This window comes from Podarcis erhardii (assembly GCF_964252035.2).
Source record: "Podarcis erhardii genome assembly, chromosome: Z".
NCBI lineage: Eukaryota > Metazoa > Chordata > Lepidosauria > Squamata > Lacertidae > Podarcis > Podarcis erhardii.
Window position 1 is genome coordinate 8,620,692 of NC_138504.1, and position 13,651 is coordinate 8,634,342.

At 45.5% G+C, this 13,651-nt stretch overlaps 1 protein-coding gene across 1 annotated transcript; it reads right to left on the reverse strand.

The window, feature by feature from the left end:
• Window positions 1-796: 796 nt before the first annotated feature.
• Window positions 797-13,367, reverse strand: IDS (iduronate 2-sulfatase). The gene is made up of 9 exons (XM_081848044.1): window positions 12,929-13,367; window positions 11,410-11,546; window positions 9,173-9,350; window positions 8,942-9,030; window positions 7,361-7,561; window positions 6,324-6,494; window positions 4,947-5,073; window positions 3,514-3,687; window positions 797-1,730 (listed from the first exon to the last, which is right to left on the reverse strand). Exons 1-9 carry the CDS (start codon window positions 13,350-13,352, stop codon window positions 1,216-1,218), a joined length of 2,016 nt encoding a protein of 671 aa, XP_081704170.1. The 5' UTR covers window positions 13,353-13,367; the 3' UTR covers window positions 797-1,215.
• Between the last annotated feature and the right edge of the window lie 284 nt (window positions 13,368-13,651).

Consider the following 13,651-nt stretch of genomic DNA (forward strand, 5'->3'; position numbering starts at 1 on the left):
TTGGGGTTATAGAAATGTGAGAGTCCTTCTGCATCAAGGCAAAGGCCCATCTAGTCCGGCATCCTATGGGAAGCCTACAGGCAGGACCTGAGAGCAATGGGACCCTCCTTACTCGTGTTCCTCAGCTACTGGCATTCAGTCACCCAAGGAAACTGACTGGCCGTGGACTCAAGGGAAAGAAAAGAAGGTTTGTGTGCATGTGTTTTACTTACCTTTTCATAGAAGCCTTCCCACTACTACTACTGCCACCTCCTTCTTTTCAATGCTGCTTCACACATGGCAGCAAATCTTGGTCAGGAAATACATACAAGGTGTTTATGGAAAGATGGGGTGCAGAAATTTTTAATATAGAATCATAGAATCATAGAGTTGGAAGAGACCACAAGGGCCATTGAGTCCAACCCCCTGCCAAGCAGGAAACGCCATCAGAGTACCCCTGACATATGGTCGTCAAGCCTCTGCTTAAAGACCTCCAAAGAAGGAGACTCCACCACACTCCTTGGCAGCAAATTCCACTGTCGAACAGCTCTTACTGTCAGGAAGTTCTTCCTAATGTTTAGGTGGAATCTTTTTTCTTGTAGTTTGGAACCATTGCTCCGTGTCCACTTCTCTGGAGCAGCAGAAAACAACCTTTCTCCCTCCTCTATGTGACATCCTTTTATATATTTGAACATGGCTATATAAAGATTGATTTGCAGAATTCACTGCCATAAAATGTAAATGGTGTCCACTAGCTTAGATGCCTTTAAAAGACTACTAGTCGAGTTCAGAAAAGATGTCACTCAATAGCTCAATGGTCATTGCAAAGGGGGGGGATCTTTATTAAGAAGAAGAAGAGTTTGGATTTGATATTCTGCCTTTCACTCCCCTTAAGGAGTCTCAAAGCGGCTAACAATCTTCTTCCCTTCCTCCCCCACAACAAACACTCTGTGAGGTGAGTGGGGCTGAGAGACTTCAGAGAAGTGTGACTGGCCCAAGGTCACCCAGCAGCTGCATGTAGAGGAGCGGGGAAGCGAACCCAGTTCACCAGATTACAAGTCCACCGCTCTTAACCACTACACCACACTGGCTCTCTAAAGAACGAAAGAATACTTCTTTGGTACACAAGAACACAACACATTTTAGATTTGGCTCCAAGAGCCGCTACAATTCAAGACACGTCTTTGAGTATAACGCAAAGGTCTGTATGTCTTTTACTACTTGAGCAGCAGTGTCTTACAGAAGAGGACGTGAACCCCAAATTCTGTGCTCCCAGACGTTGCAAAGCTTTTTGGCTAAGGAGCCGTGCATGTCGCTTCTGTACTTGTTATGGTCTTGACTGGGATCACTCGCTGTGAAATACAGCTCCCCTCCGTGGACGTCGTTCAGATTGACTGTGAAGTTGCTGGGGTTGAACCCAAGCCACAGCGTACACCTGTAGTCAGGGGTACGTATAGAATAACCCATCACTTTTATGTCCTTAAGCAGAGGCAGGTCAGAGTTCCAATCCGGAGTGTCTCCTGGGCGGGGATACTGGCTGAAGGCAACTGGAGGATCTGAACCTTTTGCTCCTTGGCTGTTGTTTTCTTGGCCTCCATGGATGGATGGGAAATAACGCAGCAAGCTTTGCCCCTCAGCACACAGGGGGATGTGAAATGAAGGCTGGGGACATACAGGGGGGATTTTTAATCCAGCGAGCTCAGCGAGCGTCGGGAAGAGGGACACCAGCTCAACAATTTCTCCAGATTTGCCTAGGAGGGAGGAAGCATTAAGGAAAAGGTCAGAGAGCATCCCTAGAGTTCAGCAGATCACGTCCAGCTGTTTTGAATTAATTAAATACTGCAAATAGAAAGAAAAGCCATGCCTATTGCCTAAGGAGTAAGCCCTCCTGCTGCTAAATTAGTACTAGGAGAATAAGTGTTTCTATGACTATCTGAGCGTTCCGCAAAAAATCAATGGGTTGCATCTCTCAGCTCAGAAGTAAAACAAGACTTCTTCCCATAAAAACCTGAGGAACCTAATTACAGATGTCCAGTAAACTCCCTGTTCTAACTCAATGGTTATGTCATTCCTGGGTCTTTGCAATTCGGGGCAAGTTAACTGAACAGATCATAGTAGCGGGAGGCAAAACAGAGGAAATGTCAACTTTCTAGAAATTGGGTCACTTCACTTCAAATGGTGATGTGAAAAGGGAAAGTCATTTCCAAAGTTCAAGAGTTGCTTTTATATTGTTACTGGTGTTACGTTCATGTTTTCCAGTCGTCTAATGTATTTGGGCAGGAGCTGGGACTGAACAACGGGAGCTGGCCTATAGAGCGAGATGAGTGTTGCAATCCCAGAGTCGTCCACAACTGGACCTAACGGTCACGGGTACCTTTACCTTTAATGTATTGGGGAGCGTGGCGCTGTGGTGTAAACCACTGAGCCTTGGACTTGCCAATCGGAAAGTTGGCGGTTCGAATCCCCACAACGGGGTGAACTCCCATGGCTTGGTCCCAGCACCTGTCAACCTAGCAGTTTAAAAGCACGTCAAAGTGCAAGTAGATAAATAGGTACCGCTCCGGCGGGAAGGTAAACGGCATTTCCGTGCGCTGCTCTGGTTCGCCAGAAGCGGCTGGGTCATGCTGGCCACATGACCCAGAAAAACTGTCTGCAGACAAACGTCAGCTGCCTTGGCCAGTAAAGCGAGATGAGCGCTGCAACCCCAGAGTCATCTGCAATTGGACTTAACTGTCGGGGTCCTTTACCTTTTTTAATGTATTTGGGGATGGGGGATTGGGTGGGATGGAGGATTTTAAGAAATACTACCAACAGTTGGGGTGGGTGGGTGCGTGCGTGCGCCCAAATGTTTAAGCATTTCTGTATCATGTGTTTTGCTTATATACTGACATTGTGCCATTGTGGTATTTGAAAAGTTGAAACAAATTTGATTTTTTCAAAAAGCAACCCAGGTATTTAATATGCTATCATTAATTGAACTGTGTTGCTCCTACTGCTTTTGGATTGTAGTTATGGGATTTCATGAGAATTTTATGGCTTTGTTCTGCTAGGTTTTAATACTGGATTTTTATATCGCATTGCTTCGAGTAATCACGACACTTTAAGAAGGACAGTAAAAAAAATCCAGTATTTAAAACGGCACACACAACAGCTATGGATGAGTAGAAAAACATATCAGGTTGTGCTGTCATTAAGTAAAACTATTAAAGAGGCATAAATGTGCATAAGTAAAATAATATTTTTAACAAAACACAAAGCATCATCTTGGAATAGGGATTCCTTCCTGTGAAAAAAAGTGAAATGGCTCTGAAGATGGCCCTCTACAGTGCTTTGTAGAAAAATATTTTTATTTTAAAACATTAATGTCTGTATGTTTAAAACATTAATGTGTGTAATGTGTCCACTTAACCAGGGCACCTTCATCGCTGACCAAACGGTTTGTTGCTTTGCTTGTTTTAAAACGAGTCAACCAAATAATCAATTAAATGTTGCAGCCCAAATATTTACATCATTAATTAAACTCTGAAGATTTACCTTGTGCAACAGGGCTTGAAACCTGTGTGAAGGGATCGATGAAAGGAAAAACCCTCTCTCCCAGGTGAGAGGTGGGGACTGTCATTCCTGGAACATAGAACATCAGTGGCACCCGGGTCGCCACATCGAAGTTGCTGTATTTCGCCCATTCGCCATGTTCGCCCAGTGACCAGCCTAGATAAGATCAAGAAACATTGAAGGAAGAGCATCATCTATGTGTTGGGGGTGGGGGGGACACGAATGTTCATTGGTAAAGCAGATACTAAGGTTTTTCAGTCAACTATCTCAGAACCCACAAAAACAAGCTTGTTAAACAGCCACTTACCTGATTGGTGAGGAACCCTTGAGGAACTTCCATTTCCCCCCATAGCCCACTTTAACTTAGTCATTTATTAATTACAATATTAGTTGCCTAATTAAAAAAATATATCCCTACATAGTATGTGAATAAAAAGTGCAGGGAAGTAGCAAACTGCCTTATATAGAGTTGGGCACTTGACCTGCACCAGGAATGAGGAACCCACAGCCCTCCAAATGATATTGGACTCCCAACACTGATCAGCCCCTGCCAGCCAATAGCCAGGGATGGTGGAACTTGCATCAAAGGATATATCTGCCAGTATTGGGCTAGGCCAAGGATAGGGAACCTGTAGTCCTCCTGACGCTGCTGGACTCCAAATCTCATGAGCGCCAGCTAGCCTGGCAAATGGCTAGGAATGATGGGAGCTGTAGTCCAGTAACATGTGAAAGACTAGAAGTTTCCCATCCCTTCACTGAACGAAGAGCCTGACCCAGCAAAAAAAAAGAGGTGATGCCATGTAACAGGTGTAGGGAACCTTTGGCTCTCCAGATGTTGCTGAACTGCAGCTTCCACCATCCCTGACCATTAGCCATGCTTGCTGGGTCTGATTCGAGTTGCAGTTGAACAACATCTGGTGAGCCAACGGTTCCCTACCCCTGCGATATATGAAGATGCCAATTCTTTGTAAGAACGCAAGAGCCCTGCTAGATCAGGCCAGTGGCCAATTCAGTCCACGTCCTGTTCTCAAAGTGGCAAACCAGAAACCCATGGGAAGCCCACAAACAGGACCCAAGTCCATCAGCAATGTCCTAATCCTGATTCTAGGTGACTTGTATTCAGAGGTAAACTATCTCTGGTCCTGGAGGCAGTTACTATATATATCCTTCATGACTAATAGCCACTGATACCCATTGATTTCCAAAATTTCATGTTGGTGACACACTTTTTAGACAGGCATCATCTCGCTATCCAGTGATTCAGTTTTACTAGCAAACCAGAGGTTAAACTAACCCCTTTCCAGCTCCAGGAAGAGCATTCATGCAACACAGCTACACACTGCAGGTGACACACTAATGTGTCACAACACAGTGTTTGGAAAGATCTGTATTAATATGTCAACAAGACAACTTACCGTGGTCTGCGGTAAACACTACGATTGTGTTGTGGGACAGCTCCATGTCATCTAGGGCACTTAGCAACCTCCCAACCAGCGTATCCACGTAAGAGACAGATGCAAAGTAGCTTTGACGAATCTGCCGCTGCAAAAAAAATTAGAAAAGCATCCAAGGACTATCTATACGGACTATCTAAAAACCATCTATAAGGACTCGGGGCATAGCTGTCAACCTTCCCTTTTTTTGTGGGAAATTCCTTTATTCCAGTGCTGTTTCCCACTGCTTCCTGCTGCTATCCCGGATTGTTAGATATCCCGTAGACTGTCCCTGAGACAGGTGAGGCTGCTGATCCCTTATTTTCGAGGCCGCTGATCCCTTATTTTCGAGGCTGCTGATCCCTTATTTTCAAATCTGAAAGTTGACAGCTATGAATCGGGGTATTTTTCACACTGAAGACTTGCTTGCAACCTACTTGCCCAACTTATTATACCAAGGTTAGGGAAGTTGTGACCTACTGAACGGTGTTGGACTACAGCTCCCATCATCCTTCACCACTGGCCATGCTGGCTGGTGCTGATGGGAGTTGTAGTCCTGCAATATCTGGAAGGGACACAAGTGGCTCCATCCCAGTATTAATAAGGAGCTTTTGTCTGTTATTAGATCACAACAGAGGCTCTGTGTGTGTTTGTAATCAATATTATGTTATTTCTCCATACTAAGGACCAACCAGGTCACAGCTGACTTTCCCATGCCAAGCATAAGGCTGTTGCGAGGCGGCTGTCTCTCTAATTTCGTGTTATGCCACGGTCCCTGTCTGGTGTTATGTCACATGCCCACCACCCCTGCCACCACCATGGCAGCTACTTTGTGACTGGTGCCACCCGCATTCCCCCCAAATCTGAAGCATGCCCTGAAATGTTCTGCCATAAAACAAACCCCAAAAGCTAAGGATTCCCCAAGTTCCCTACTCCCATATCAGAACGAGATCCAGGAGCACTAAGGATCTGCATGCTTGGACATCTGCCAAAGGCCAGCAGCCCAGCAAGGGAGCTACAGACAAGAACACCCCTCAGGCCTGCTCCTCCTGTCCAGCACTGCGTGAGCCACTATTTCTCACTCTGGTCCAGACAACCGTGCTGGTGCCCAAGAGAGGTGGGTGTTGCTGCCTGCTTGCTCAGCAGCTCTATACCTTGCAAGGAAATAGGTGGAAGCAGTGATGAGGAAGAAGAGCAGCAGCAGCTGGTGGTCATAAGGATATAGACTCCCAAAGGGAGGGAGCAGGGGGCCCAAGAATTGCACCTTGCCCAAGGGACCTGCAAAACCTGGAGCAGAGAGCGGCCAGATTGTTGACTTGCACTTCAGCTAAGTGCAGAGAAAGGGAATATGTCACCTACCTGGAAGTCCTCTGGAATTGGCCCATAAGGGAAGCTGATGTTCAGTGCTGCAACATCCTCCCTATGCCTGATGTCCATCCAGGGATTGTAGGCCACAGAAGGGAGCCCTTTAGGAACATCAGGATCAGGGGCCAGTGTGATGTTTTCCCAGGGGTACAATTTGAGAAATTCCTGGAGCAGAGATTTCAGAAGAGCCATTTCAAGGCTTGCAAACAAAAACAGGCTGCAGGTTTTCTACTGCTGTTCTGCAGTGGTTCTTACAACCAGGCGACATGCTGTGTTTGGCATGTGGCAGCAGCCGTGTTGTGACTAGGGAGAACTTTGAAGAACTCCATCTAGATGTCAACTCCATCCATGGGAGCCACTGACTGCATCACCCACCTGTGAAAATTGGTCCCTGTGGGTGCAGGGAGATAAGGCTCCAACCCATTGACCGGATCCAGTTCCCCACACAAATTCAAATTCTCAAATCTTTATTGGCACATACCATAAAATCACTCATCAAAACCTGCATCTAACACTTGAGTTAATGTTGTATAACATTCGCAAACCCTCGCTGCATGTTGCAGAAACCTGGCTAATATCTCCATCTTACCCCCTTCCTGAGAAAACATAAGGAAGGCTACTTTCCATTCCTCTGCATGCTACTCCCTACTAACAACCAACTGATTATAAACGTAGATCAAATTGTCTGATGCCGGGGGCAGTGCAAAAGAACATGCATGACTGATTCTATCTGCCTCTGACCGCAGGGGCACGGTCTCTCTACAAGTTGTATTTTCAGGAATTTCCCCTGTTTCATTGCCAAAGGCAGCATGTTCAGTTTCACTAGCGTTGATTCGGATGGTCAAATGGGAGAGATAAGTCACCATTGACTGTCCACCTCGCAGTTTCCCATACTTGATCTAGAGGGTCAAGCAACCAAACCATTTTTGGCCAACCAAATGCCAAACCCCATGTGATTTTCATTGATCTAGAACAACTGTCTAGGACTGCACATTTCTTTCAGGCGGGCTCTTCTATTCAGGCTTCCTTACCTGGGGGTACCTGAATGGAATATGGGGTTTGTGATACCCAACAGCCAGGAAGAACTTGCTCTTGCTCTCCTTAACAATGTTCAATAAACGAATCGCTTCCTCGGTGCTTTGGATATCTGGCAAGGTCCCCTCGGGCATCTCTGAAACATCCACTGGGCAGATAAGGTTGGCGTGAAGTTCTCCATCTTTCCCTTTGCAAACCTTTAAAAGAAGAAAACAGTCTCCTGAAAGGGGCACTGGGATCAAAAGGCAAAAAGTCCCAGTGAAATCAACACAAGCCTATTGTATTGATTCACAAAGTCCTTAACAACTTGGAACTGGGATACCTTAAGGATTTCCTGATACCCTCCTGATATCCTTGCCTTATCCCTTAGGTCTTCAGCAGAGTCACTGTTAGTGGTCCTCCCATGGAATGGAAGCATGTTCCCTGTCGAAAATCTGGCACCTGCCACCCCCAAGCGAATTGCTTATGGGTAGCTTGCGCAGCTGGGAGGGTCTTTGGGGCCTTCATCTCCCCCTGCCCACACCACTTTGACTGCTGCTACTCATGTATGAAGACTTTCTTAATGGTCCCGTGAGTAAACAAAAATATGTCCCTATAACCTGCCAAAGTCATTTTCCCATATATCTCATCTCCCCTCTTTCTTCAAAGCCCTCCTCAAAATCTAACCCTTCCCCATGGACTTTGGCTTATCTTCTTAATTTTCATTCCCAGCTATCTCCAAACTTTATTTAACTGTAGCAGCAATTGTGCACATACACTCCTTCTTATCCTCATCTCATTCCAATGTATTTCTACTTTACAGTTAGATTAGACCTGAATTTGTATGCCACTTTGAACACAAATTTATGTTTTGGGGAGAGGCAGAATACAAATTATTTTTCTTTACTTATTATTTCATTCCTTTTTTCCATTTTTATACCACCCATATAACAAGAATTCTCCATGTAGTTTAGAAACCATTAAAAACGATAATGCACAGTACAACATTTAAATGATAAACACACTATAACCCATCTACTATATATTTTGGAAAGTTGTTTGTTCGCCATGCATTTGGGCTCCTTAAGGTATTGTCATCAATTTTTTTATGATGGTTCCTGGGATCAAGGAGAAGGGTTTTTTTTTTTAATCTATGTTTGGATGCAGCTGGATGCCATTTTAAATCAAGATGGCAGATTGAAGCTTTCAATCTGATTTTAACCACTGACTTAGAAACTGAACTGATGTTTGTTTGTTTGTTTCTTAGAATTCCCAAGCAACAATGGGTATGTGGGTGCTGGTTATAAATAAATCAAAAGCTTTATTGTTGGCTAAATCCAACAAAAAATAAAGTCTAGTTTGGTTTAAATTTGCACTACTGGCTTTAGGTTGCAAAGTCCTTGAAAGCAAGACTTGTCCAATAGCACAAACCTACACATGCCTATTTAGAAGGCAATATCACTAAGTTCAATTAAGATAATTCCCAAGTTAACTAGGCACAGCACTGTAGCCTCCATATCTCTGCGAATCAGCCACGCACACCAGCAGTGCAGCCCAGTTAATAATGGTAGAAATAATTAGCCATAGCATCCATTCACCTTTGTGTTTTCGTATTTTTCGGATGAGGGATGAAAAGCAGGGGTGGTCCAACTGTACGGATAGTCATCGTTATGGTTTGATGAAACCCCTGAAAAACAGAAGCAGCAGAATAAATGTCCAGGAGTGGAGTGGGGGAATCCTTTCAAATTAATTCTCCAAATTCTAAAAGCCAACCGGCTTACGGAAAAGTGGGTTCTGCAGAGATCTCATCCTTCCAATTCAGAGCTTACCTGGGTGAAACACTTTCCCTACAGAGAGCGTGATGTAGCCATTTTCCTGGAAGTACTGCGGCAACGTGGAATAATTTCCTGCGTGTGCTCTCCAGTAGGAATTAAAATCATAGAGCCTGGTGGTGTCAGGTCTCCGCCCAGTGAGGAATGACACTCTGCTTGGGGCACAGACAGCTTGCTGGGGGGAAAGGAGAGGAAGGCCATAGCTCAGTGGTAGACAATAGTGTGGTGGCAAATTCAGAAGTGCAAGATCCCCTCATGGTAGTCGCAGCTACACCCCAGCTGCACCCCCTTACTAAGATTATACAACCTTCTAAGTTTTTACAACGAGGGATGGATTGTAATGATCCACACAGATCCCATATGTTGCCTTTCAGCTGTTTTCTATACATGTGCATAGGCAAATGGTTTGGAGGGCTCCAGTAGCTTCTTTTAGAGTGACGTAAGTTGTGTTTTCCATGAAGTTGCATTGTATGTAACATGACTTGCTCACCATTCTCTTGGAATGGAAGCCCCTTGTGATTTTGGTGTTCCTAAATGCTTCCCTTTGGAGCACACAGAGGACAAGAATCATCCATTTGATGCTGATTGGCTCAGGGATGCCGGAGACAGGGACTCTCCTGCAGAAATAGCAACAAGTCTTTGACCTCCTGCAGCCCTGGACCACTGGCAGAGCACATGCTTTGAATGCAAGACGTCTCAGGTTCAGTCCCTGATAGCTCCAGGCAAAGGCTGAAGGGGCAGTCCTTTCTCTGCCAAAGGACACAGAAACTGTTTTGAGGACCACGTTCTGTCAAGGAGAATCTGTTGGAGCCTAGATGCTGACTGCGAATGGGAGAAAGAACCAGTAGCAGCCGGGGCTTCTCTCTTTTTCCCTCTGCCATCCCTTTTCCTCCCAGTTTTTCCTTCCTTTGCCACTGGCATGAAATAAGGCCAAGGGCTGATGTGAGCCAGAGTGGACAACACTGAGCTCTAAAGGCAAACAGTCCACTTCAGTGTAAAGTAGCTCTCTGGTACTAATCTGAGCAAGCAAGCAAGCAGATTCATAGGACAGCATGTAGTCTCTCATCAAGTGGCCTTCACTATCAGTTTGAAGCAGGAACATTCAACATCTTTGGTTGCTAAGACACCTCAAGGACATGACAATAATAGCCTCCCCCGCTCCAGCAATTGCTATTCAGTGGCAAACCACTGAGTGCTCCTGAACATCTGAGCCAATCCCGCGAAGAGGCCAGACCCCTGCCTTCCCTACCTGCCACCCTATGGCCTACCTTTGACAGACAGGGACGGCTTTTTATTAAATTATTATTATTAAATTTTATTTATACCCCACCCTCCCCAGCCAAGACTGGGCTCAGGGCGGCTAACACCAGGTATAAAACAATTAATTGAACTACAACTTAAAAACAAGATTAAAATACAACATTAAAATGCAGCCTCATTTCAGTAGGAACTCAAATCAAAAACATTTTTTTGCGGATGAAAACATCAAGTCTTCACCAAGGCCACCTGACACCACAATGAACTGATATTTAAGCATCAAGTGACACATTTTCCGACCAGGGAAGAGAGACGGCGAAAGAAGATTGGAAGAAATTTAAGGACTATCTTAAAAAATACTGTAAAATTAATGAATGCTGAAACGATGTTGGTTAAGAAAATATGTGGTTACTAGCTGTAATGGGTATGAAAAGAAAAGAAAGGTAAAGATCTAAACAGGATTAAAGGAAAGGATTTGCTGAACTTTGATTAGAAATTGGAATACAGAAAGGGAAGGTGTGAGGAAGTCGGGGAAGTAAGGTCTTTGAAAATAAGGGAATGAAATTATACTTGTTTTTGTCTGATTTATGCTTATTTGTATTGTTGCTTTGCTTTGTCTTTATATAATTTGTGAAAACTTAATAAATATTTAATAATAAAAAATAAAAAATCAAGTGACACATTTTCCTTTGCCCAGCCAGTTTGTACGAAGACACATTGAGGCAAAAATCATGAACAGCCTTGGATAACTCCATTCTCCATGACTACAACTAATCCTTTAGGATTAGTCAACACCTGCCAGATGAAAAAGGGGAAAACTGTAAATGGCCTTGCAGATTGTCGTCAGCAAAGAAACGTGAGATTACCAACATATGAATATAATGGGTTGGTAGACATTTTGTCTACACAAAGTGACACAACCTGAGCACCAGAAACAGAGGGAGTGGTAAAAGTTTACATAATGTTGTGTTGCTTACTTGTGCAAAAGCATTTTGGAACACAACGCTGCGCGAAGCCAACTGATCAATGTTTGGAGATCTCACTACTGGGTCGCCGTAAGAGCCCAATGCAGGCCGCAGATCGTCAGCAACGATGAAAAGGACGTTCATGCCATCTTGAAAGCCAAAGAGTTAATAGGAAAGTGTTAGCAGCATCAGTCAATGCCTTAGACGGAAACAATGAGGAGAGTGGGATGTATCAGTCGCTAATTTTAACTGCTTAACCCTGTTAGAAAAACTAGCAGCAGATCAACGCCCCATGTACAATAATACCATTTTAAAGGGATTAACACCATCAAACTAACTTAAGGGATATTTAGGCATTCTTACAAAGGGATTGAAGAAATAAATGGCACTGTTGCAATGTAATGCGCTGAGCATTTTGGTATTCAAGGCAGAAATCAGTGTGCATGCACACGAAAGCTCATACCAAGAACTAACTTAGTTGGTCTTTAAGGTGCTGTGTATCTGAAGAAGTGTGCATGCACACGAAAGCTCATACCAAGAACTAACTTAGTTGGTCTTTAAGGTGCTACTGGAATGAATTTTTTTATTTTGTTTTGACTATGGCAGACCAACACGGCTACCTATCTGTAACTATGCCAATTGAGTTCTTCTTCTTTGGTGATCATGTGTAGCCGAGTAAGATTGTCTTCCATAAACACGGTTTTAAAAGTGAGTCTGTAAGTGACTGTGGAGGCCAATTTTGTCTGCCCAGATAAATTTGTGAACACCATTCGGCTCCTCCATGATAATATGACAGCAACAATCACAGATAACAATGGCTGTCAAAGTGAACCATTCACTATGCTGATGACAACACAGTGTGTGCACACTCTGAGGATGACCTCCAAACCATCCTAAATATCTTTGCAATTGAGCTAATAATGAATTTAATAACTGACCCCCTGCTAACCTCCCATGACACCCAAAACTACCTCACAGACCTTATGAAATTTATATGCTGCTTGATTGTAGAATACCTCAGAGGAGGTTGCAAAATTAATCAAATAGGATTAAACCAGCTGCTTGGGGTGCTGGCCTCAAGCTACCTGACCGCAGTGACCTCCGGACAGTCCTGGACAGTCTCCCTTCTGCAGGCAACAGTTCTTGATAAAGGCACCTGGATCCTTCTGCTCACCTGATTTGCACTCCATTCACCCTGCAAACTCCTCACAAGTAGATTTTCCTAACCTGGCGATCTCCAGAAACTACCGGACTGCAACTCCCATCTACACCAGTGGACCCCGTCAACGGGCAGGGACAATAGGGATTGCGGTACAAAATACCTGCAGGGACAGCCAGGTTTTGGGGTTTCTTTTTGCGGGGTGGGGGGTGGAGAGGCACTGCTAGCATCCCAAGCTCCCAAACTCGTACCCGTCCCGAATTCCCCGCTCCCCATCTATCTGCAAGCGGCAGGTCCTGCTTCTAGGCTTTCCCCGACAGTCCTCCAATCCCGCTAAACTTCCTCTTTTGCCCGCCCCGCTTCCAACAGCACCTGACGGTGGTCTTCCTGCCCGGACGGATCCAGCAGCGCAAAGGAGGCAGAACGCAGCAGCGACGCGCGCCCGCCACTCCATCCCCATCTCCGAGGAGCCGCTGAGCTGCGCTCCCTTCCAGAAAGAGACCAGGGGAGCAATGGGGATTGCCGGGATCCTCCCACTTCGACCCGACAGGAGGAGCGGGAGAGGAAGCGGGCGCGGGGCGGCGTTCCGGGGCTCCACCCCGCAAGAGGCTGGGCTCTGGAGGTGCCTCCTGCGATCTGGAAGAAGCGGCAGGCTGCCGACGGCCGGGAGAGGGCGCAGCTGAGGTTCCTGCGCCTTTCTGCCGATCCTTGGTACGCAGAGCATAGGATCGAACTGCGAGGTCGCCGTCCTATTACGCGCTGCCCTGAGAGTAAGCGTCGTTGTTCTCCTTGGCATTTACGAGTTGCATTGCGAGCAGATGTTGCATGAACATCTGGGTGTCTTTAATTGGGGTCGTGCTAATGAAACGCGGACGTTTTGCTGATCAGAAGGTCGGCGGTTCGAATTCCCGCGATGGGGTGAGCTCCCGTTGTTCGGTCCCTGCTCCTGCCAACCTAGCAGTTCGAAAGCACATCAAAGTGCAAGTAGATAAATAGGTACCACTCCGGCAGGAAGGTAAACAACGTTTCCATGCGCTGCTCTGGTTCGCCAGAAGCGGCTTAGTCATGCTGGCCACATGACCCGGAAGCTGTACG